The sequence below is a fragment of the Taeniopygia guttata genome, chromosome 1, assembly GCF_048771995.1.
Source record: "Taeniopygia guttata chromosome 1, bTaeGut7.mat, whole genome shotgun sequence".
Lineage (NCBI taxonomy): Eukaryota > Metazoa > Chordata > Aves > Passeriformes > Estrildidae > Taeniopygia > Taeniopygia guttata.
This window is the reverse complement of record NC_133024.1, coordinates 59766763-59793614: the sequence shown is the minus strand read 5'-3', so window position 1 is coordinate 59793614 and position 26852 is coordinate 59766763. Positions and strand designations below refer to the sequence as shown.

The 26852-nt window shown below is 42.8% G+C and overlaps 1 protein-coding gene across 1 annotated transcript in view; it reads left to right on the top strand.

Moving 5' to 3' along the window:
• The window catches only part of SIAH3 (siah E3 ubiquitin protein ligase family member 3), a 42884-nt gene extending 16426 nt beyond the window's left edge, over window positions 1-26458 (top strand). Inside the window, exon 3 of the mRNA XM_012569741.5 lies at window positions 25635-26458. Coding sequence (XP_012425195.4) covers window positions 25635-26228 — 594 coding nt within the window. The 3' untranslated portion in view covers window positions 26229-26458. The remainder of the gene's footprint in view (window positions 1-25634) is intronic.
• The last annotated feature ends 394 nt before the right edge of the window (window positions 26459-26852 follow it).

Sequence of the window (26852 nt, the reverse complement as noted above, 5' to 3'; positions counted from 1 at the left end):
CGGCAAGTGACTTGTGGTGTTCTGCAGTGCTGGCTACCACCCTAGACATCGCGGCCAGGGAACAGGGAGTGTGGACAGGCTATCTTCAAAATATAACAGCTTGCTGCAGATCAGCCCCCTCCCTGCTCTGTGCTGCCCTTGTAGCTAATGTGGGTGTGTCTTCTGTCTTCCATGCCTGCACTAATCCAGGAGATACACACAGGGAACCAATAAATGCCATACCTTTATGTGATGCTCCTGATTTTCCAGAATTTTTATCTAAGCATAATCTATTGGTATTAATAAATTATCATGAAGCAGCTGCCTTATAGCATCCAAAACATATCTATTTGCCTTAATTTTGCAGGATGGCCATTAACTACCAACAAATGATTTAAAACATATTTACAGAAGGAAATGTCAGAGATGCATTATTTTTTCATGCCCAGTAAATGCACTCACAATAACCAATTTGGTATTTAATTAACTCACTTATGAGCTCACCTTTGAGAAATATTATTTGAGAGAACATTTGGCTATGATGCTTAGAGAGGCTCTCAGAGGAAGAATGCACCAGCTGCAGGTCAGCAATAATTTTTTGCTTTATTATGTTGGGGCATTTTGCTGTTTGTATGGCATTAATATAGTTCTGGCCTTCACATCATTTCAAAGTTAAACTATTAAACATGCAGAAAATCAATGTGTAATAGAAGAATATTTATTAAGAGAACCATAAATCAACTCTTCTGTAGACAGCAGGTACCAAAAGTTTTCATAAAGCTGCTGGCCCATCATGATCAGGGGAGAGGACATGGTTGCCATGAACAACACATTTCTGTCTCAGACCAGGGTTAAGTGATACATACACATTAACAAACATTAATTAGGAAGGGAATTTGTACCCATCATGACCTAGCAACAGGGTGATCTTTCTAGTGTTCCTTCTGCTGTAACTCTCCAGATGAGATGGAAATTGCACAAGTAAAATGGCTCTTCCTTTTATGCTCCTATTTGAAATTTCACTGACATAACACAGGCTGAAGCTGTGGTGAGGGTACAGTGAAATTTTCTTGCCTCACAGACTTACATTTAAAGCTAGAAGAGGCTTTTATGCAACCTAATCAGGCTAGCTGCACAAATCCAAAACCAAGATCCTTCCTCAGGAGCTCAAGGCCATAACTTCATCTCCCAGATGTCTTTTAGAAACTCCTCTGGTTTGAACACAATGACTTTAATCAATAGAGATCACATGTCTATAGGCAAAATATGATATTTTTAGAAATTTTACTGTCAGCAGAAAAAAAAAAAAAAGCTACATTCAATTACCTCTGAAGGCTTTGGCAAAACTGGCAAGGCACTGTTCTGTGTTTTTTTCTTCCTGAATATTAACAAAACAGCAGCAAGGTTTGTATCAATTTGGTACAGCTTTGCAGAAGGCTTACATTCCCTTGGTATTTACTACATCAGCCTTCTCCCTCCACAGCTCCTTTTCCCTGTGCTCTTCTCCCTACCAGATTTGCAGGTGCAGATACAGCTCATCTTGACTGCTGGATCAGCACTTTCTGCCCTCTGAGGTTTTGTGAAAGTCACCCCAGCTTGCAAACCTCCTGACTGATGCTTCAGCACTCTGTAAAACCAGCGATGTCTGCACACACCACCTACCCCACAGCAGAGTCCCAGCTCTCCCCACTGCTTTCCCAGGTAGCTGCAGCTTTCTGCCCCTGCCCCATTTTGCTGGATTGCCCATTTACTTTCCCCCCAGTCACCTCCTGACCCATCCAGCTGGCTTCTCCATCCAGGAGAGGGCAGAGAGCACTCTCCCCACAGAACATCTGCTCCTGCAGGTTCCTGAAGCAGCCCTGGTCACCCCATACCACAGGGATCAGCTGTGGGCTTTCTGCTCCCTTTGCCCTGGCCTTACCAGCCTGGCAGAATTAAAATGCCTTAATGCTACTTCTGTGCTAATTAAGTATTGAAGCTCCTGTTTCAGGGGACTGGTACTAGACATTCTTGTACCTTTATTTTTTTTTTTACCTGCAGTATAGAGATCATGGCTCATTGATCTGGAAAATATCGTGCTTGTCTTTGGCAAATAGCTAGGCTTCCATAAAATGTCCCTCAAGTAGAAAGTCCCAGTTGGCTTATAAATATTGTCACCTGTATTTTAGAGCTGGAAAAACCAAGGCCTTTCTGAGGTTAAAGCAAGACCTGCAACACAGAAAAGAGAAAACTCCAGTCTCTTTTCATTAAGATGTTCTCAGTAATTTTGTGGAATGAGAGATGAAATCTCCTCTGAAGTCACAGAAAGTCTCACGGGCTCAGCACTTAGAGGTTCGCACCTCCCATTAGCTGAAAGAAGGGGGTTTTTTTTGAAACTGATCAAAATACATTTGATGTTGAAGTTACAGAAAGCCATTAATTATTCTGGTTTTGGAGATAATCAGTCCAGGCACCTGTTCATACAACAAACAGCAATACAGTGCTAAAAAAAAGAAGAAAAGTAAATGTAAGCTGATAGCATTTATAGTGAGGAAAAGGTGTCCTTTGAAGGACAAACACTATTCTTTATCTCACCCCAAAATCCATGGGCTTTGTGCGAACATCCCAGCTCTTGTCAGGGCTGTTTTGCTAGCACAAAGAATCTAGAAAATCACAATCATTCAATTGTGATTTCAATTAAATTAAATTCAATAGAAAATAAATTAAGGAAGTTACTTTCATGACTGTGCTGCATCATCTGAAGATTGTACTAAACTTGTTATACAAAATAGAAAAAAAAAGAAGACACTGTTGAGTGCCTGAGGGCAAAAGGGCAAATTTCATGCAAGATGCCTCTGTTTGTCCTCAAGGGCAGTGCTTGGGCAGTGCCTGTGGGATGCTGCCTTCCTGCTGTGCTTCATGCAGGGGAGACCTACAGCAAATGCCTTCTGCTGATTATTGAAGAGGAAGAGAGAAGTTTTGATTGAATTAAGTCTGTGGTAGAATTTACTTAGGACTAAATTGCAGCAAAGTTTAATGTTCCTTTTGAACAACAGGGAGAATGTTGCTCTCCTTTCCTAGAGGTTTTATCCACTTTTGAATCAGAACTGGATAATGAACAGTCTGAGTAGGAGATGGTTTCAATGCCAAAATATAGGGACTGGGTTTTGTTCTCTCCCCTATGGATGGACAGGTAATAATCCCAAGGCATGAGAGGTGCATGGCAGCAGCTCTGGAGCTCAGCCTGGCTCTTTGGCCATTCTGCAAACTGAGCTCCCTGGAGAGCAACAGGATAATTGTCCTGGAAGTAGACAAATCTGCATTTTTCTCATCACCTGAATGCACAGAAATGTTGATGATACTGCAAGGTTTGTACTTTTCTCCTGTATTTTTCTTGCTCTTACTATAGCTAAGTGGTGTGCTGTTAATGGGCATGCATCAAACTGCTTGAGACAGCATGTTCAGCACTGAGAGCAGGAAATAATCATTTCAGGGCCACTGCTAAGAAAACCTGTCGAAGTGTCTTGGGGCAGAGTGCATATCTAGTACTTGGGGATTAATTATCTGGAATTTAATGAGGCCAAAAGCTAGGTAGCAATTAAATGTCTGTAGATGGAGAGAGTAGTTTCATAAAATACTTCAGTGGTGAGGCTGGCTTAAAAGGATTTTGCTCTCCCGTCTCAGGCTGTTACCAGTATTACTGGCTTTAGGGATGTGCTGTGAACCAGATTGCTGAAGGGATCTGCATTGCAAACTCTTTTGGGTGATTATGTGTGAGGTGTGACATTTCAAAATTAGACTTAGGTTTCTGCCAAATTGGAAGAAAGGAGATGTGTGTGTGTGTGCAGCACATATGCCCTTACACATATCAACATAAATGTGTTGCAGAAGTGATGTTCGCACAACATCAACATCTAAGACTGGTGGGTTATGTATAAATAAAAGAGGGGTGGGAAGTAACCTCTTTCCTGAAGTTAAATACAAATTACTTCTTCAGCTGGTTAGGGTTAGCTCTTGCCATAGCAATTTCACCTTGGAGAGATGTAGCTGGGGTGGTGCAAAAAGAACCAGGGAGTGAGCTGATTGTTCAGGTTTGTGGATGATCTGGAGTTTTATTTTCATATGTACATATATGCATAAAAGGACAGTGTTTTTTGTCAGTAAATTATACTTTGATAAGTCAACAGGAAGTCCTATTTTCTTTCTAATTTATGTTAGGGGTGTAGCCAGGTTGGGGGTCAGTCTCTTCTCTCAGGCAACAAGAGACAGAACAAGAAGAAATGGCTTCAAGTTGTGTCAAGGTAGTTTAGATTGGATAGCAGGAAGAATTTCTGCCCTAAAAAGTTAGCCACACATTAGAACAGGATGTCCAGGGAATTGGTTGGGTCACCATCTCTGTAGGTATTTAAAAGAGATGTAGATGTGGTGTTTAGGGATGTGCTTTTGTGGTGGTCTTGGCAGTGCTGGGTTAACATTTGGACTTGATCTTAAAAGTCTTTCCCAATTTAAACAACCCTTTGATTCTAAGAAATATGTGAACAGTTCCCATCTACTTTTTTTAAGAAAACATGTGTCAATGACAGTAAAACTCCTGACCAGTGTATAACTCCTGACCCGCCATACCGGTCTATGTGACATTAGCCAAAACCCAGTCCTGTTCTCAGTTTCATCCAGTCCAGTTTTTCTGCAGAGTTCATGTTTCCCTCTGAGTACAATAACAATATCACTTCAGTTATTGCTGTAGTAGCAAGCAGATCAGACACGCTCCCTGGCATCTCCATACAACATATTAATTCTGATTATGTAAAATAGTACAACAATTATTGCATCAAACAAGATGCAGACAACAGGATTAAAACACTATGGCATGACACATATAATATGAAATTATAGACACATTACTTGACTAGGTATTATATTAGTTTGCATATGGGAGCTAGGAAATGACTTGCAGCATCAAAGATCATTTTATTTTTAAATCAAGAATCAGTATATAGCCATTCTGGGCTTGAACAGAGCCCTTTCTTGCCACTTATAAAGAGACTGATGGTTTTCTTACAGCCATGAACCAGCTCTCCATCCCATATTTTGTTTTTTAAAGCTGTAATGAGATCAGACATAGCTCAGCTTTCCTTAACTCTCCATGGGCTTGTATCAACGCAGATGTTCATTAAGAAGAGATAATGGTTTAAAAGCTCTAATTTTGTTACCCTCTCTGCCATCTAAACTGATTCTAATGTGATTAGGAAAGTCCTTTCTTACTTAGGCAGGGTCAATTTGTCTCTAAGGAGGTAGGGAAAGGAGACATTGAGGGTGCCAGTGCTGGCTCCGTGCTCAGAAATGTTATCGTGTTGGCGAGCAGACTTGTTAATGCCATGTCCTTCATCACATCCTGAGGCAGGGGAGGGCAACCCACTTTAGTCTTTCCTTATTTATCTGCATTTATCTGGAAGCAATGGCCTGCCACATTTCCACAATTGCACTTTATAAAAAAAGAGGCTCCCAAACCTGGTCACTGAGGCTGCACCCATCACGTCTGATTTATCACAGCTTCACCTCAGTGGAGGACCAGAAGAAACCCAGTAAACCGAGAGCAAGCTGCAGAAGTGTTGGCACAACAGGTTTGGTTGCCAGAGCTCTTAAACATTTCTTGTCACACAGAACCAGATAAGAAGTTAAAGCAGTCATTAAGGAAGTTTAGCCTAAGTTCAGAGAACACCCTGATGGAGCCTGTGTGAAATAATAATAGCAACCAAAAATGAGGAAAAAGTTGTAAAGATATGTTGGTGCAGTGTTGGCCAATGGGCCAAGATTTGGCTGCAAGTACAGTGAACAGCATGGGCAGCAAGCTGTAGGCTGGAGGGTCATTATGAGCTATGGGGTCATGAGAGTTTCAGAGCCACAGAGAGGGGAGGCAGCAGCGGGGGGAAGGGGCAGAGCTGTAGGATGAAGCCCATCAGAGGAGGTACACGTGACATAAGCAATGCTGAAAGTGCCTGTGGTCAGGCCATGTCTGCCCTGTTTTGGGACAGCCTCACACCAGGGCTGTATATGGAAAAGCTACAGAGCTGATCACTTCTCTCTTGCTGCATTCACCTACAGCAGGCCTGGGTGGAGAGAAACACTGCTAAGCTTTCATATGGGCACTCTCATCTGGCCCTGGGGTGTAGATTATGACGTCCCTCACCTGTAGTTCTTCATCAGATGTCACAAACAAACTAATTTTCAAAAGATGATGTTACTTTATTCCTTCTGCAGTTGCTTTATATCTGGCTTTTTTTACCCCTTGTGGCAAGATAACCCTGTCCAGCAATTAAGTACCTGCAATCTGCTTGCTCACCAGCAGGATGGGGGAAAGAAACAGAGTGAGAAAAACTCAGATCTTAAGATTAACGTAATCAAATAAGAGAAAAAAGAGAGAAAACAAAGAACATGTGATGCAAATACAGTCACTTGCCACCTCCCATCAGCAGACCAGCGTCCAGCCAGTCTCCAAGCAATGACTACTTTGAAAAGAATACCCTCTGCCCAATTTATTGATTAATATGACATTCCAGACTACACATTTGATCAGTTCAGGCCATCTGTCCTGGCTGTATCCCTTCCAAATTTCTCAATCAACCCAAATAAACTTGTTGGGGAGAATCAGAGTGATAAACACAAACCTTGATGTTGTGCAAGAACTTCCCAGCAATAACTAAAATGTTTGTATTTGACCAACACTTTGATTTGTGTTCAAATCACAGATTTGTTGGTCACAAGTCCAAAGTCCAGCACCATAAGGGCCTCTGCAAAGAAAGTTAATTCCATCCAAGTTGGACCCAGTACTCCTTATTTGATTTCACTCCACACCCTCAGTGACTCCTCCCTTCTTGCACACTACTCTTTTTGGGTGCCAAATATAAAGGAACGCCTGAATAAATGGAGAGCCCCATTTTAACCCAGTGGAGGGAAATAGGTATGCCTAGGGCAGATGCAAAAGCAGATCACAAGGTGAGTAATGCTATTCACCCTGACTCTTGGGAGATCCTGCATTGACTAGGTAATGAGCAGATGTCTGTGAAGTTCAGATGTTAGGTAAGGTGAATCAAACTTGTCTTTGAACCCTTTCAGTGATCTCAAAACTCTGAGACACAAACCAAAAATCTTTAACCAGATTTCTCTTTTTGATATCATAGACACTTTCCACTTACCAGAATGGTTTATATCCTCAAAAAGTCTTTCGCTGTGGCTCTTACTAAAATCTAAATTGTTGCCCTTAAAAAGAGTCCACACCATGATATACTACATGCATCACTTTCCACCTGTGTACAGGTGAAGTACAAGTTTGGCTGTGTTTTTTACCCATATGCCTTTGTGGTAAACTTCAACACCAACAAATAACTATTAAAGTGTTTCATGCTCACTAGCTGGAGAGATGACAATTCAGAGGGACAACCAGAACAAAGAAAGCCAATTTTCCTCTATTGGTTGTGCTGGCTTTATGTACTGGAGAGAGGAAACAATCACCCTCCTTTTCTAGGTCACTTTGTTCAGGCACATTTTGCTATGCACAAAGAGATTCTGTAAGCAGGATATCCACAACTTTGAAGTATAACACAGTTATTTATTGGTTGAAACAGACAAGGGATATCTGGGATTTAATATGTTGCCAGACTAAGCACTAGAATGCTCAGTGCCTCCATCAGACACCCAAAGAGTCCTTGCTGGGCAAGTAGTCAGCCACGGTCTGGGAAGGTTTGCACTTGTGACATGTTCTCTGCTGAGTTTCCAATCTCCAAATCTCTTTGTTGCCATCTAGGATTTTGTCTCTTCCCAAGCTGGTGCTTTTCTTCTTGCATCCTGTAGTTGCTAACTATTTACCTGTCCCTACAGAGGAGAGTAATTCTCTGTAGTCAAGACACTGAAATATCCCAGGTTTTCAGTCGTTCCCCAGTCAATAGGGGGTGGATAAGTTCCCTTGAGGGATGCTGGCTAAGCCAGTGTGGGAGAAAATTGTGCAATTTTCTTCACCTGTTCATGAATATGACCTGCTGGGGACTGGGGGGAAGGATCTAGCTCCTTAAAAATACAGTTAGATGCTATTTGGTCTCTGACTCCACAAGACTCACCTGATAACTTTGAGTCATCAAGAATCCCTGTACACCAAAGCTGCCACTGAAAATGCATAAATGTACCCAGTGTGCTTCTTTGCCCTGGGCTGATGTCCTCGGACCACTTCGCTGAGCTCTGCATCTCCCACTTGTACCTCCCTGGGTGCAAAATCAGATAGTCCCATGCTCCCCAATGGACTAGATCCTGTATTTAATTTGTGGGTGTACCCAACACAGACTAACAGTCTAGAGGACAGGAAAAGACACAACTCCCTCGCAGCAGCTTTCAGTCTATGTTTCGTCCATTGTTTACAGAGCAACTCAACTAGTAAGAAGCCTCTCCCAAAACGGAGGGAGCTGCAATCTGCTACTTCCTACAGGAGTGCCCTAGTGGTGGAACAGATTGAAGCAGGGATCACCTTTCACTCTTACTGTTGAAGCAAGGTCATCATGCAGGCAAAAACACAAGCATCTTGGAATAGGAAAAATATGATTCAATACCTATATCTCTTATGGAAACAGTGAACCACAGCCTGGGTTTTTTTTCTCTCCTGTAAAGCACAATTCACAGAAACTAGGGCTCAATCCTAAATTTATCTTCCTTCACGTCAGCACACAACCTGTGAAAGCCTCTGCTCTCCCCATGTCTTCCTGCTCCTAGCAGCTCAGCTCTATGGAATGGCTGCAGTGGAGCTGTCCTGGCTTTGTTCCTGTAAGAATTTGGGTTTGCATTGGTTCACCCTTTCTGTACAGTGCTTTTTCAAGGTACCTGTTATGCTCAAAGCTGGAGAAAAAGCAATAGCAGAAATAACAAGGGTGGCACAACAGTAAAGCAGCCAAGTGAGAAATGTACCACTCCAGTGCAAACAAGACCCGTTCTGGCCACTCAGCACCTGCTCTTCTCCTTGGAGCTGCAGCTCCGCTACTAGCGATGTCTACAAAACCTTGAGGTGTCTCCACTGAATCATGATGTCACCTGCCCACAGCTGAGCATGTTCAGCTGAATGTGACCCTTCACCAGGTGTCTGTAGTTGTGTGGATAGGATTCAGATATATAACGAGAAGCCAAGTTTACTTGAGATACCCTTGCTCCGGAGTGCCAATAGCAGGAAACAAATGAGATGAAAGGAAATAATGTACTCCTATGACTACAGTATACACTTAAAATTAATTCCCTGTAGCTGAAACTGATTGTTCACATAAATCTCACACTGCTTTTAAGCTAGGACATAACCTCTGCTTAATTGATATTCGTGCCTGAAGAGGAAGAAATCAATTTGGCGTGTTTAAGGAGACTTTAGGTTTTTTTCATGGAAAGTCTTTCCCTGGTAAATGAGTTGGTCTTTGTATAGGGTCGGATTCATGAAACAGATGATAAACCTTGAATAGATGTAGCCTTTCTTGGTAGGTTTGGAAACCAAAACACCTTCTGGATGCATCCTTTCCATGGTCAAATGCCTACACATATGTAAACTTGCGCAGTTAGCTCCCATTCTTTCCCTGACTGTCTCACTACCCTAGGGTAAGATGTCCCTTTGTAATTGTTTATCACTGTGCACACAATCAAGTCCTGCAGAGGCACCTGCTGAAATAGGGGCGTGACTCTTCCATTCCTGTTTTATTTTTCTTTAACCATTGCCCACCCAGTAACATCCTGTGATTCAGGTGAAAGTGAAAAAATTAGGTGGGAAAGCTCATTTTAACATCAAGCCTGCAGTGTGGGAAAATCAACATTAACAAATACAATGTGTGAGAAAGCTCAGCCCCATTTCTGACTGACTGGAGTTGGGATGTGGTTAGCAATGCATGCTCACAAGCACACCCTTCCTTAAAGCTCTGAATCAAGCAAGTGGAAGAGCAAGGAGTCTGTGCTAGGTTTTGAAATGAGCTTGTACAGCAGGTTTGGTGCATGGTTATCATGCCTTGTTACACACACTGCCTCATGTCCTACAATTTATGTGCTAAGTATTTCTAATACAGCAACTGCATTGATTTCAAGGGCAGTTTGCAAAATGGTGTGACTCTACAGCTGACAGGGAAGGTAAAACCTGAATGCCCTCTTCTAGACATAGAAGGGTTGCAGTACGGCTGAGGAGCTGAAATCAGTCCAAAAGCTGCTGACAAAATGTGCACATGAAGAAGAGAGGATTTTTACATAGTGCCTTATGAAAACAAACACGTACTTGACATGTAACTGCATCTTGACATAAGATGCCAAAAGAAAAAGCCTTTCACAGGAAAGTGCTTATTATTTTCACTTTCAAATGACCAAGTGCTTAGGAAAGGTGTCAAAAGAAGTCCCTGAAGGCTGTCTGTGTCTGTGCAGCCATTAACCTTCAAGGACTTGGGAAGCAGGGCACAAACGCCCCTGATGTGGATTTTTACCTCTCGCCTGCACATGCTGAGCCACCTCAGGGTGTGGGGAAATTCAAATGTGGCTCTATCTACCAAACCACATCAGGCCAAGGCTACAAAAACCAACTTGCAATTATCCATGCAGTGTGATGGGCGGCATTCTCCCCAGATTTGGCGCATACCAGCAAGCATTCTCCTAATTTCCTTGGAGAAACCAGGAACTGTTTCCACCAGACACAAAGTAGAGGCCACTCTGTGTGAATGGTAAATTAAACCACATAGACAAAAGATGTTCCACTTCATCTCAGGGCCAGGAAATGGCTCCTGATTTGTTTTATTCACCTGTATAAAGGCAGCCTCTGCTGATAAATTAGGGATGAGCCAGTGTGGGGCCAGATGGATGGATCAGGAAGAGAAAGACCCAAAGGGCTTGAAGGTTACCCGGGAGCTCAGAGGCAGGAACAAAGTGGGATTCATCTCACCTTAGTGTAAGAACTGAAAACCTGATAGTTGCATCTAAGCTCAGCTTAGTCACCCTCAACTCCCCTTACAGGCAGTGGAGAGAAATAGCCAAGTGAAGCCAGAGTCAGGGCAATGCCAGACCAAACTGAGAAGTAAGTTTATCTGTACTCTGCTACTCTATGGCTACAGATGGTTTACCCCAATCCTGATGCTATTTTATGGAGTATTTTCTAAGTTTTCCACCTGTATTGCTTTAACTACAGTCACCTGTGTATGGTCAGTAGCAAGGAACTCCAACAAAGGGCATTTGCAAGTCAGTTTATGTTCAAACCACTGTCGATAATTTTCATTTTCACATGCGAATGTGAAGGAAGAGTTGTAGATTACCTTGCTCCCTGCTTTAATGCAAAGAATTCATCTTAACACTGTTTTTAACCTCAGTTTCTCATCCTGAAACATTCACTCTCATCTTCTCCCAGGGTCACCTTAATGTCCACCAGCTGGAGTTGTGACTATGCCTCGCCTTTGCTGTTCTCTCTTGTACTGTCCTTTCTACTTCACTGCCTGAGTTACATGCCTTGAAAAACAGTAGCCAGCCATCACTGTCCCCTGGTCTTGGCACCTTTCTAAGTACAAAGGAAATTAAATATTGAGCAGTAATAAGTGAAAATGATACATGGATCAGTATGGCAGATCATGAGAATACTGGGGGGCCTTGAATTGCAAGAGTTTTTTCCTTAAACCATTCTAATTTCACAAGACATCTATGTACTCTGTACCCAATGGCACTAGCAGGCCCACAGCATTTAACACAGCACCGAGTCTTCTCCACAGTCTGTTAACTTGGATGATCTCTGGCTGGTTCATGCCACAGCTTTTGCAGACCCTGTACAAATCTGTTGCTGATGATTGCCTTTCTGATAAAAGGAAGAAAGCAGCATGGGCCTGCTCCTCCATTTACTTAATGTATCCTCACTAGCATTGCCTTGTAATATATCTGTTACCAATCAATACTTAATATAATTTTAGCGAATGGTGCTGGAGCAAGCCCAAAAGCTAAAGCAGATCGTCATGTAAAACAGGCAGCAGAAATAAATGGGGAGAAAGCTCATGTGGAAAACAAAGTAGAGATGGTAATTTCTGTTTCTGCAGATTTACTCTGTGTCAGAGCATGGACAGACCTCTAGGAGTGAAAGATAATGGGACAGTTTTCAATCTTAGGACCGGAACAAAAAAGAACAAGAACTCAACTAAAGACTAACCATTAGTTGATTAAGTGGCAGGCAATTATTAGAATTTTCCTTCCTTCAGTATATGAGACAAGGCCAGGGCACTGTGTCATGCAACTGGGAAAGACTGGAGAGTCAGAGTAGGTTGCAAGGAGGGAGCAATGCCGCTGGATCAGAGAAGGCTGGCCCAGGGTGCAGCTGGAGCACAGGCTCAGACCAGGATGGGTGCTGTGGTGCTGAGCCACTAGGGTGTGATGGCCCCACAATCTGTCTAGGGCCAGGAGGGACTGAGAAGAAGTCAAACGTGTGTGCCTTGAGTTTGAGACTGTGCAGCATTTTAGAGTCTAATTTTGCCTTCACACAGCTCAAAGTTAGGTTATCCATTACATTCTTCAATATTTCCCCTAAAACTTGGAAGCTATTGGTTTCTCTGCATTGAGGATACTTTTGAAGGAGACTGACTTTGCTCCTTGACAGCAGAGACTGCTTTTCAATCAGCTTCAGACTAAGAATACAGAATCTGTCACGGTGGCTGCTGTTGGGAGCAAACTGTACTATGCACTTATGTCCTTTTGATTCAAAACCTCTTTGGTGGGCAGTTTAGCCGCAGGCAATGACAGAGGGAAAAGAAGCAAGTAAGTACATGGCTAACTGCTCCTTTGTCTCTATGAACTACATAATGTGACAGCTGGATTGCACTTCCAGGTGCAATGGGAGGAAGCCTGTGCGAGTGGAAAGTCCTACTAGGCTCAAAAAATTTGGGCCTACAGCTCAAGGTCCTGATGTCACTGAGCCTTTCCTGCATATAATTCTAGAAAGAGCCTCTGGTAAAGGCAGTGCTCATCTCATTATCAATTCAATTTTTGCCATAGCCCTGTTAGGCTCTTAATTTCTCGTGTTAAAACAACAAATGAGATGACCCAACTGCAATCTCTAATAGGTATCATGGGTCAGTAATCACTCATTTGTTATAGTGCCTCTCACCCGTAGGACAGAGATGAAAATTTGTTCTCCTAATGGCAAGAGCTGTAAATTAGTTTTATTTAACTGTTAAATCTAGCTGCCTGAAAATTAGAATGACCAGCCCTTAGCTAGGAAGAAAATGTGTCAGCTCAAGGGATTTTCTGCATTAGGCAAACAGGCAGCTCATAATCACCCATTAAACAGTCACAGTGGCTGTGTCCTGACACCCTTGCTGCTCAGAGTCTGAGTGACTGCTGATGGTGAAACTTTGCAAGCCTGGTGCCCACTTCTGGGCCAGTGACCCCAGCTCCACTTCTAGCTTAAGAAGAGAAGTGAACATCTCCTCCAGGTGCTCATGGTAATTTCATCTTTCAGGAAGATAGACGTGTTCAAGATAGGGATGATGAATTTCTCTGTGAAGGTACATCTTATCTCTGTTATTAAGGGAGCTTCAGATGAGTAGGTCAGATTTGAACATGTTGATCTTTTAGACATATACATTTAGATGAGACAAATCCTGCTCAAAATTTAGCCATTTGTTTGTCACAGGTGTTTCTTCAGCTGAATATTTTTATCTTTATCCTTGAAATCTTTGCAAACCCTGTGGATCTAAAAGATGTTATTCTGAATTAGCACGGACTCTCTGTGGAGTTGGAATTTAAAGGGTAAGCTATCACTGCATACTTATAGGGTACAAAAGAAGGAAATGAAGGGGCTTAAAAACAGATGGAAGCTCTGTTGACAGGGTCATGAAGATGCCTAACAGCCTTCACCAAGCAAGTAGCTGCTGGTGAAGTTGTAGAAACACTTGAGTGGTTCCTCCTGGGAGTGTGGGTGTCCCTCTAGCAGACACTTCACACATTACTCGTGCTTTTGGCAAGACAGACTGCACAAAACACCACACAGCCATTCGTGCTTGTTAAGCCTGATCCCGGAGGGCAGCCCAGAAGTCTCCCAGTTCTATATGAAACCAGCGGGGGATATATTGCTCACCCTGACTGATGCAGTCCCTGGCAGCAAAGCCATGCTGTTCACTGCAGGGTCACATCCCAACAGGCTGCAGGGATTGCAGCAGACGTCTCAGTGGCCTGAGGGCACCCTCCAAGGGCATGGAGGCTGTTGCCTGCACTGTGAGAGATGGGGAGCAGATATTCCCTCTATCCCATCCCTGAGAAACCACACTTCCTCTGTGCAGCCCTTTGGGAAGGAGAAGAGTTTGTCCTGGGAAAGAAAGGTTGAAACACCTTCGATGTGATTAAATGAGTGGTCCATCATCTTGTTCAATAATGTGTCATGCAGAAAGCTCTTTAAAAAGCTCTCTATAGAAGGCTGAAAATAAATTTTAAAAATCTACCCCAATGTCAAATCCTCAAAACCCGTAAGTGTATGAGAATAGCTGTAAAATTATTCACTTTTATGATATGCAAGTTATAGAATATTGTACAGCCAGACAAGTTTATAAGAACATGTATTAAGCTGCCAGCATGGGTAGGACCTGGCTGAAGTTAAAACATAAAACCTTGCCACAAGATAGGTGAAGGTGTGACGAGGGACATTCAAGAATGAGAATGGCTTTGAATAAGAAATGTAGTCCTCTGCCTCCTTTTCCTGGTGCTCCACTTGCACTGAAATAGGAAAATTTAGAATGGAGAACCATAGAGACCAGAGCTGATAGGAAGAGCCTGTGGTGCTGTAGCCAGAGCTGCATAGTCTATGCTAATGGATTTCTCACTTTAAAAATAACTAGACTCTAGGGACTGCAGCTCTGCTGAATAATGGGTCTCTCACGTCTGACTGTGCCTGTTTTCCCAATGAACAACCTTGTCATTCCCTGGTGATATCCAAGCAGTCAGCCTCACCTCCATGGCTGGTAAAATCATGGAGCAGATCCTCCTGGAAGATGTCAAAGCATGTGGAAGACAGGGATGTGATTAGAGACTGCCTACATGGCTTCACAAATCATGCCTGACTATTTTGGTAACTTTCTTCAATGGAGTGGCTGCATCAGCAGACAAAGGAAGAGCTATAGTTGCCATCTACTTCAGCTTCTCTAAGGGTTTTGATACAATCCCCTGCAATATCCTTACCTCCAGGTTGGAGAGAGCTATGGGTTTGTCAGATGGACTGTTAGATGAATGAGGAATTGACTGGATGGCAGCATCCAATGAGTAACAGCCAATGGCCCAATATCCAAGTGAAAACCATTAGTGACTGGTGTGACCCACCAGCCGTCATTAGTCCCACACTGGAACCAATACTAGTTAATATCTTCATCAGTGACACAGGCAGTGGGATCAGTGCACCCTCAGCAAGTTTGCAGAGGACATCAAACTGAGTGCTGCAGATGGTTCACTTGAGGGAAGGGATGTTATCCAAAGGGACCTTGACAGGCTTGAGGAGCAGGGCCCTGTGGATCTCATGAAGTTCAAGTGCAAGGCCCTGCAGCTGGGTCAGGTCAATCCTGGGTATCAATCCAGGCTGAGTGATGGATGGGTTTGGAGCAGTCCTCTGGAAAAGGACTTGGGGGTACTGTCCATGTAAAATCAAATATGACTCTGCAATATGCACTTGCAGTCTGAAAAGCCAACCATATCCTGGTCTGTATAGACATAAACATGACCAGGAGGTCAGAAGAGGTGATTCTGCCTGTCTACTCCTCCCTTGTGAGACCCTACCCAGAATACTGCATCCAGCTCTAGGGGTTCCCAGCACAAGAAGGATGTGAGCCTGTCCGAGCAGATACAAAGGGTCATGAAGGTGATCAGGGGCTGGACCAATTCTCCTGTGACAACAGGCTAAAAGAGATGGGGTTGGAGAAGAGAATGCTCCAAGGAGATCAGATTGCAGCTTTTCGGTTTATAAAGGCGACTGATAAAAAAGTTGGAGAGACATTTTTTACCAGGGCCTGTAGTAACAGGACAAGAAGTAACAGTTTTAAACTGAAAGAGGGCAAGTTTAGATTAGACATTATGAAGAAAATCTTTACTGTGAGGACAGTAAGACAGGGGAACAGGTTGCCCAGAGAAGCTGTGGATGCCCCATCCCTGGAATTATTGACGGCCAGTTCAGATGGGACTTTGGGAAACCTGGTCTAGTGATAGATGTCACTGTCCATGGCAGGGCATTGGGACTAGATGGTCTTCAAAGATGGTCTTCTACACCAAACCTTCTGTGACTCAGTGGTGCTACACCCCCTCTTGCTGTTGGCACGTGAGGTCAGAAGGCAGGTGCCAGCAGGTGGGGGGATGCCAGGGTATTCTCCCCCAAAACAGCAGAGCTGCAGGAGGCACAGCACGGAGTCTGACTGACTCAACCTCTCCTGGAAAGGATAGACAGTAGCTTTCTGTAAGCAGGAATGTTAACTTGGAAGATTGCTGTGGATTTTAGTTTTCATTTTTTTGCTAGATTTTTTAACAAAACCTTTTAAATTTTCAGTCTATTAATAGCAAGGAACATTGTCTTCTCAGGCTAAGCTGAGCCTCCCTTTCTGTTCTTTCTTTCTACCTGCATCCTCCCCACATGAAGAAAACTTCTAGAAGAACTATTCTTTGAGAATTTGAGGGGGAGGATGGTGAAGGAACAGGCTATGATTTGCACAAAATTAAGAGAATATTTGAGACACAGACAAATGTTCCCAGAGAAATGTCCCTTTCTTTACTGCAAAGAATATGTCAATGAAGCATTTGCATACATTACACCAACTAAATTAATTTACCCAGACTTGCCGTTTGCTCTTCATGCCCAAAGCTAACAGCTCACATAGATTTTCTGGGTTGTTTTGTGGGTTTATTCCTCTTTCTTAAGCCTGACTGTGCAAACTCAAGACACACTTTCATCTGACAGTGGAATAAGGATGAATTTTGGGTTGGTTTGTCACAAGGACACTTTTCTTTCAGTTCCACACCTACACTGCAAGGTAGCCAGAGCAAGGGCAAGCTGAAAGTCACTAGTGGAGAATGGGCAGAGATTTGCAGGGGAAGGGAGAATTGCTCTGAGTTAGAAACAATTTATTTTCCCCTCTTCTATAACCTGAGCGTGACCCCTACCACACCAGGCCATTGTGGGTGTGTTTGGGATGCCCATTGCTTGCTGGTACCAGCAATGCCTCAGTAAGAAGGAGACAGACATGACTTTAAGACACCCTTGCATTTCCTCAGAAACAGCTCTCAGGAGAAAGTCTTAACTAAAAATGTGGAATGTTTTATGGCTCCTACATTGCTCTGTGACTGCTACAGAGGTGTAGCCACAGGCAGAGCCTACAAGACAGGACAGGAAGACAGGGTTGGCAGCACTGAGAGCCCCTGTGTTCCCTCTTCACTACAACTACCTGCCCCCAGCCTACTGTCTGCACTCTGCTGTGACCAGTCTGGCACAGGCTTAGCTGCACATTTCCCTGTGACAGTTGTCAGAGCAATGTGACATAGACCACAGAGCAAATCCTTGCCAGGAAAGGCACATAGATGGGACTGGAGACACTGGTCCCATCAAGAGAGGCTAGGGGCTTGTTCAACAACCACCACCTTATCCCTTCTCTTCTTCCAGCAGACCAGTAACATTTGTGCCATCCTTTGGCACTCCTGGGGTGCGTCTCTGAAAGAGCAGTTAATGGATTTACATGTCAGATAATTGTGATAGCTGGAGATTGTCTGATGGAAGGGGAGAAATTCAATTGTCTCAGGGTGGATTTGGTCTAATTATCTCAGATGACACCAGCAAATCTGCTGCTCTTAGAGACACGCTGTTACTGTAGTAACTTGTAAATGAATATCAGATGATGAGTAATTTAGAGGCAGTCTGAACTGCTGAGTTTATGAGCACAGCGGGCAATAATTTCTTCTTTCTTTATTTTTTTAAAATGTTTTTCCATATTAATTTCTTTTTCAGTGTGAATGCAAACCACAAAATCAACAGGTCAGATATAGGGCTCTTGTGAACTCTGCCTTCCCTATCAGTCAGTGCAGATGCAGCTTGAAAATGCTTTATCACTTTGCTTTTAATTAAAGCCTATAATGGTTTTGCATTTTGTGAACAGGCTTTATACAAAATACAAAGTGGATAAAGGATAAAGCAAATCTTCAGATAACTCTGCATTTTTGATTATCTCTATTGTACATATGCAGGCTGCTCACTCCCTCACCCAGAGCCAGGATCAGCAGTGTCTCATGAGCAAGCTGCTGATAAACAGTGGCTGCACCCTGCCCTTGTGGAGAAACAGCTGATAGGGTGTGCCTTGGCTTCTGATATTGCCTTGTTTGGCCAAAGGGGATGGCATTTAGAGGCATGACCTTTGTCTAAATCAAGACATAAAATCGTCTAGCCCAAAGAGAAGATGGTAAATGTCTGCACACCCCAGTGCATCAGCAGTTGCAATGCAGCATCAAGTACACTATGCTATGCTTTGCTGTCACTGCACTGCGCCCAGTCCTAAAATGCAGCAGAGAGAATACAAATTGCAAATCAGGTCCCAAGGGCATGTCCCACCTCCAGCCTAGCTTTTTATTTTGACTAGCGAGTAACTGCCAGATGCTCCACAGGAACTGCCTGTGTGCACGGTTTTGCTTGCATCTAATCAGTGTATTTTATTTCTGAAAGAAAGTACAGACAGTGATCTCAGGTGAGATCCACCAAATACAGCAGCTAAATCGGGATCGTTTCCTGGGGGTCCATGACCCTGCTGCAGCTTTGGCTAAGGGTCAGCAAGGTGGTATGTCTCCCTTCAGTTTGAAGCACAGGAAGTTTTTGTGCCCACCTGGGCTTGGAAAGGTTCATCAAACTTAGATTTGAAAGGAGAGCTGGAGAGCATGACCTTGCTCTATCCTACTATTGTCCACATGGGTCTCTCTTAGAAAGCATCTATGGACTGAAATGTTTAAGTGTGGATCCCATTTATATTTCATTATAATTACATTGTTTTCAATATATTGAAGAAGGTTGAGTTTCTTGAAATTTTTGCTTGCACTTCAAGAGTTCATAAGAGTTAATGCTGAAAAAATGATTTTTGAAAAGAAAGCGAGGGGATTTAATTTGAGAATAACATCTTTCTTTTCACCTGGGATACATTTAAAATAATAAATCATAGATTTGCTAGATCTACCACAAAATCAATGTTTTTTTCCAAAATACCCCTGTATAAATGTGGATTCATCTCAAATTTGGGGTCATCCGATAGAGAGAAGTGTGTGGACATGTACTAAAGCTGCATTTTCTCTGCATAGTCAGAGGTGTGTAATTAGCATGAGGACAGCCATTAACACATCCCGTGTGCTGTGTCACCAAGTTACACCTGATTATGTGGCGAAGTGAGATTAGTAAAATGAGCTTGAAGTTGTCCTCTCACTGCCATTTGATAGTAGGGAAAACAAATCCTTCCACTGCCCAAGCTGCAGCTAATATTCAGAAAGAAATTCAACTTAAGAAATTCAACTGATGCATTCATAATGAACAGGATTTTATGAAATTAAAATTTTAAATAAATCCCCAACATGGTCCTGGCTTGGACTTCTTAATTTCAGATATGAAAGTACAGCTTTTGACAAAATAGGTTGAAGGGGTTGGGGATTTTTTTTTCTTCTCTTTTCTTTCATCTGAAAGACTTGAAAAAATCTCATCAGCATATTAAAAAAAAAGAGCAGAAGATAAATTAAATGAAGACCAGGATTAAAAGACTCACTACTTTCTTCATGTCACCTTTATAGTTCTTTTGAGCTTCTGTCCCTGTGAGGTGGGTGTAAGTAACATGGAGGTGGATGTTAGTGGGTGGTAAAGCTTTTGTGAGGCAGAAAGAAACTGAGGATTAGAAAATTACTGAAGGCATTTTCCATACAGATGAGAAGAAGCAGTCAGTCCCTGAGAAGCCAAGAAATAGGAGGACGACAGCAAGAAAACTGAATAAATGGCACATTTCTCTGGCAAAGAAAATGTCAATTTGTTTCAGCAGAAACCCTAAAAGTTGCTATGGTTGCTAAAAGTTGCTGAAAACCCTGGAAGCTGCTTGCTCAAAGCAGTCTCACAGCTGCAGGCCCAGGTCCCTCCTTGTCTGCAGAAATCCTTAGGTCAATGTCAAAAATCCACTGAGTTTTCACTGCTCATTTCCAGTTGCTTACACACCTACAGGATGACTGTGTCACTTCTTGCTCCTTGTCACAGGCAGGTTGATGGGTTTTAACAGGAGCTGTGAGCACAGCCCCTCTCAATCCCTGGCTCCCACCAAAGACTGCAGCTGCTATGAACATGTACAGCTCCTATCAGCTCTCCCATAACCCAGCCAAGAAAGCTGTGGAGGAAGAGGAGAGAGTTTGGGTACATGGAAGGAGTAGTTTCCTCTTGGGAGGAGGTTAGTTTGCAATGTCTCAGGGTGTGCTAAAGTTGGACTAGGGTAGAGAGGGAGCACTGTCTTCTGGTTTGGGCTGGGTGACATGTGTGGTGGCTTTGTTTTCATCTTTGCAGTTTTCTGTGCGGCCCTGCTTAGAAGCCCCACCATGGTGGCCTTCAGACCACACCACTGACTGCCCCAAGCAAAGAGACCAGCGAATGGGTGAATTGATGAGTGTTTGCAAAGTGTGTGTGACCACTGCAGAAAATGCAGTTGCATGGGTGTGAAGTGTCTGGAAAAAGATGCTTATTTGCAGCACCTGCTTTCCTGTCAAAAACACTTATTTACTGGGCAGTGAACCAGTCCCTGTCCTCCCTCCTTGGGAGGCACGCACTGGCATTGTTCACAGGGATGTGAAAGGCTGATTTTTGCGCATTATGTACATTACAGCAAGTAAAAGTATGAATGAGGTATCCAGATTTCCAGTATAACACTGAAGAACATTGGAAAGTGCTGAAAGATGACACTTAACCTTTACTCTGAAGACCCGAGCAGTGTTTATTCTTCTACAATGTGGTGGTGCTACTCACCCTCCTTATACTCTAGGTTAGCAGTGTCCAGGCCCTCTCCCATGGGATAGAGTACTGCTTTAAACACTCCCTCACCCTGTGGGATTTATCGTGAGCAAATTCACCATTTTTAAGTCAGAACTTCAATGGCAAGACACTTAGCTGTTCATGGCAGCAGTTGCACTTGCTCTCCTTGCTGAAGCTGTGCCAATGTGCAGCAGAGAACCAAGGCTTGAGGGATGGTGGTATATCTGGTGCCTGCAACCCATAGGGCCGTGAGCTCAGCCAGCAGAGGTGCAGTGTGGGTTGCTGCCTCTGTTTCCAGTATTTTCACCATAGCTGATCTGAAGACTTCACTAGCTCAAACACAAAAGGTCCCTTGGAGCATGAGGAGCAATAGCAAAGCCCTTTCTCCTGGGTGGGTGCCCCTGCTTTTCAGCTGCAGACTCAGAGATGTGCTTGCATATTCTTTACTTCTTGGAGGTCTTTAACTCTTGGATCTACCTTTCATCCTTCCCCTGATTTTTCTATCAAGTCATTGGAGTTGTAATGATGGGAAGGAGCCACAGATGTACACCCTCATGTGAGCAGGCATCCATTTCTCTCTCCTTGGGCTGCGTTGTCTTCAGAGCAGCAGGAGAAGCCCATTGTGGTACACATCTTTCCTGACTGAAATTGGGTTGTCCTTCTGTTTCTTGCCTAGAAAACAGTTAAACCTCTGTGGGTCTGTGCTGAGGATGGGTCTGCATGTAGAGAGGGTGTCCAGGGGGATGTTCTTTCAGCACCACTTGGAATCAAGTGAATTGCCCTCCAGGGTTCTTCATGGGCTGTAAAAGGAGCTGACAGTCTTCAGAGTTAGGGACTTACCCCTCAAACATCAAAGTTAGAACAAACGTATCACATCTAAAGCAATTTGTTACATTTTTAGCAGAAACCCTGTGTCGTAGTCCAAATTTAGTCATGGTTTGGTTGGGGTTTTTTTCCTTAAGAAAAGCACCATGTGTTTATAAATTGGTCTTTGCCAAATTACTTGGTCTTAAAAAGAGCTGCTCTGTAATAAGCTGCATCATTAAAAAGAATTTTTTCTGTGAGCAGCAGAGCCTGGTTTCCTGCGGTTTGGTGCCTCATGGTGGGATTATGTTGCATCTAATGAGGAGCACTCTGGCTGAAGCCTTTTCTCCTGTTCATAAAGACACTGTCTCATGTGAGTTCTCTGGTGTCTATAATCCATTTGGGATCAAACTGCCATTGTTTAGGTTCTCTCCTATCCGTCAATGTAATACTGCTCACGTGGCCAGCTGTTCCTCCCTGGAGACATGAAAGAGTTATGCTGCTCTACCCTGATGCCTCTTCTTTCAGAAATGGTTGAAAATTAAAGCATTTGAGAATTCCATCCCACAGTTCAATTTGACTGAAACTGGCCAACAGGCTAAAAGATAATTGAGAATAATACTGGACTAACACAATAATAAAATAAATCTAATTTTATTAGGTAATTGGTCAATAAATGGTAGAAAGTAAATACTGGAGCAGATTAAACATGGAAAAACTGTTCATAAATATTTATTCAAGCATTTAAATACACTCAAGGTGACCATTTTTTGCCTGTTTTGCATTTCAATTTCAGCATTTCAATTTCAGCATTTCAATTCACAGCCATATGAATGACCAACAAGAGTACAAACACCCCAACAGTTACACTCATACCTCAAAAGTAAATGTAAAATAATATTTTTCTCTGAGACTTTTTTTTAAAAATGACAGGGAATTATTAAACATTTCTTTCAAAATACTACAAATTTAGAATTTTGAAACAGGAATGTCAAACAATTAAGAAGCCAGATTTTGAAAATGGTTCTTACCAAGTCAAAGAATAAAAATATATCATGAGGTTTGTGCTGAGTTTCCAGAATTTTCAATAAACCTGAAATGAACAAAGTTAGACCAGAAATCCTTTGTTGAAGTGATTTGTGGAAATATTTCAGAAATGTGAGTTGTGAAAGGGAATTCGTAATTATGCACACACACACAAAAATTCACAGGTTTAGGAAAGAAGAAAGATATATTATATACATTGCTCATTGTAATTTATTTTTCCAGTTCCTGATCCATAGAGACATGCTTGTCATAAAATGATTTTTGAAGATATTTGTATTTTCTTACCTTGGATGCAGTTTAGATGGATGAGCTACTATTGTTCTCCATGTTTCTCAAATTAGGAGAATCCATTTCTAAATTCAATTTCATCCTCAGTGGAAATGGTTTCTCTCACTCTGGTAATCTTTGGAGAAGAATTATACATAGTCTATAAAGCTTCAAATTTCAAAACCTAATTTTGAATGTTAGTCAAGAGGTTAATTTAAGATTCATCTTCCAAAAGGGGAGTTAAATAAAACTGATAGAAGGCTGGAACTTGTCGAGTGGTTGAAAGGTTTATCAGCATGTGAGTACGAGTTCATTAGTTTTAATTAGTATAATCACTAATTTTGCATTAATAGTTTGGTGAGAGAAAGCAATTGCTCACACCACTGTATTAGATTGGGAGATTAGAATTCATTTTATGAGGCAATTAGCATTTCAGGGATTTTTTTTTTTAAGGCTTTTATGATCTGCCACTGCAGTAGCCTTCTTCACCAAAGAGTCTAAATTAACCATAACTTTCATCCTAATGGGAGGCAAAAATTAATGTAGAATTAAGTGTGAACCAGTAATCCCACTGAGATAAGCAGGCAGCTAAAGCCACAAACCTTGATTAGGTTATAATGACCTGTTTTATTTCCTGGACAATGATAGAAATTTATCTGTCCTCAATTCATTATCTTCTCAGAAAGCTTATATTCTTGGATTTTATACAGCAAAACAAATAAAATATGAGGAAGGCAAAAGTAGAACAGTAGTTACTGAAGTAATAATTGTCAAAAGAAAAAGCTGCCAGTTTCAATAGTCAGGCTTAACTTGTCAATTATTCTTTATATCAAATGTCAGAGGAAGAAGAAACAGCTCCCTTTGACATCCAGTGCCTTGGGAAGAGCAATGAATTTCACAGCAACAGCAATCACATCCCTGCTCTATCCATCATAACCTTTGGCAGCTACTGACACAATGAAAACAGATGGAATTGTTATCCTGGTTGGCAAGGAAGCCCTGGTCGTCTGAGATTTAGGACAGTTTACCCAAGAGATTGCCTTCCAAAACATCCTGTAAAGAAATGTGCAAGTTTTGGTGGGAAAAACTGCTTACAGCAAGGCTGTAATGAAAACTTTCACAGTATCCATAACAAGACAAGACAACACACCCTTTGCAGGAAATCTACCATCCATTATATGGGATTATGCTTGCCGCTGGATAAAACAAATCTCTGCTCAAAAATCACAAATCTGCTATGAGTTGGATGGGGCATGGAGGAGAACAACTGTTAAATGTTAGAACTATAATGTAGTTCATGACATTTTTGGTACATATATTAAAATAAGGGGATGTGAGACACTATTTAGGGAATTACATTAATCTTCCTATGACTTATGTTAAAGCAAAATACATGTATATATGTACGTACTGGGACATTAATGGATGTAAGAGATGCATCTTTGTAAGAGGAGTTCAGAGAGAAAATGTTTAAACAGCTAAAATTTAGGCATAGCTAGGCAGACTGGATCTCAGTCTCTCTAGCATCAACTGGTGTCACCTTTAGAAGCTGAACTACTTCAGCTAAGATCTGAATCCTGCACTCCAACGGCTCCCTCACTCTACAGGCTGTAGAGGAAGTCCCGGGTAACCAGGTTTATATCTTGGGTGGGTGAAGTAGATGCTTAAAATTGTGTAAGATAATCATGACCAGCATGTCTGTGCCTTAGGGTTTATCTATGCACACAGTTACTGTGGAGAGACATTATTCTTCCTGAATTACATTGCATGTGAATACACTTTTGGCTGAGTAAGACTTATTTCTCTTCAACAACATTCTCTTGAGAGAGGCAGAGCAGTTTGCTTTTTATTCCTCACGTAGAATACTTCTGCAAGAGCTGCTACCTTTTTAGTGAGCTGTCCTACCTTAATCCAAATTTATTGTAGTGTAAAAATGCCCTAAATCTGCCATCCAATCACCTTTGAGAGCAATTTAAGTTTTATGGTGGTAAGAGCATCAATTAGGCACAAATACATTGACCAAAAAAAATAGTGACGGTATATACAATAAAAACCTACATTTATTTCACAAATTATGAGTGTAATAAACCCTATTGTTTCAGGAAAAATGACTGTATTTGCCCGTATGTTTCATTAAAGAATAATAATGCCATACATATTTCATTCCCTTGTTCTGAGCAGCAAAACTCTTAACTATATAAAATGCCCCATGCTGTCCTTGCTTTGTTGGGTTGTTTTTTCCTTTTAATCAGATTTTTCCTCCTGAACTAATGAAATTGCTCTTTAAGCACATACATAATTTTCATTTGAAGTGACTTATCATGGCTCAAGCAGTTTGTCTGTTCTCCTGGAGAACAAGGCAACTGCCATCTCCTTGTGCTGTGCAGATCCAGGTCACGACTGCCTCTGATCCCCAGTGTGCTGAGTTCTCTGCACCCCCACTAGCGCTGCTTTAGGTGGAGTATGATGTCTGTGGGGTCTGCACCTTGCACATCTGCACTGGTTTCTGGCCCACTTTGTCTCACATTACATTTCTCTCTTCCCATAGTATGCACCGACCCGCTGTGCAGCTGCGCAGGCATCCACGGAGCAAGGCATCCTTCCTCCCTGCCATCACCACGAAGCAGTGCACGACCCCCAGCTGGTCCCGTGCACGTGCCCGCTCTTCTCCTGCCCATGGGAAGGGCACCTAGAGGTGGTGGTGTCCCACCTGAGGCAGACCCACCGCATCAACATCCTTCAGGGCGCAGAGATTGTCTTCCTGGCCATGGACATGCACCTGCCCGCACCAACGGACTGGATCATCATGCACTCTTGCCTTGGCCACCAGTTTTTGCTGGTCCTCAGGAAGCAGGAGAAGTATGAGGGCCACCCCCAGTTCTTCGCCACGATGATGCTGATCGGCACGCCCATTCAAGCCAACAACTTCACCTACCGCCTGGAGCTCAACAGGAACCAGCGGCGCCTCAAGTGGGAGGCGACCCCCAGGTCCATCCTGGAGTGTGTTGACTCTGTCCTTTCGGACGGGGATTGCCTTGTGCTGAACACTTCCCTGGCTCAACTCTTTTCTGACAATGGAAGCCTAGCGATAGGAATTGCGATAACCACCAGCAAAGTTCACAGCTCCGAAGCTGAAATGTGATGGGGAGGAGGAAGAGGAGGAGGAACAACAGCAACAACAATGGTGCTCTAGCTGCCTTCTGAGAGCCAGAACTCATGGACTTTTTATGGGGGGGGAGGGAGGGGGGATCTCGGGTCTTTTATGGTATTTAGTACTTGTCCACAGTGGGCATTATGTAAACATCCCGTGGTTATGGTCCCTGTGTCATGTATTTACCGTTTTGCTAATACAATTTTATGAGAAATTTTAAAGAGGCTAATCAATTTATTGTTGCCCTCCAGCAGCACTGGAAACAATACTTGTTAATGGAAAGTGCACCCTGGGTGACTTGCAGAAACCTTTGGTCTGACCATGCTATATGCAAATATGTTTCCTTCATTGCCTGCCTAATGGACCAGAGGCCCCTGTGCCTGATGGAAGGTGAAGTATTCCACTACGGGACAAGAGCACACAGGTTTCCATATTAGCAATAGTGATTTAACTCCTGTATTTTGGGCACAGCCAAGCCCTGTGGGAGCTGGCAGTTTCAGGGCTCCCTTCAGCTTCTGAGGAAACAAATTTCTCACCCAAACAGTGAAGGCTTAGAAGCAGAGGGCTGCGAAGCCTCATCCTGCATTAAACTGGGAATAACAGCTAGTGGTTGGT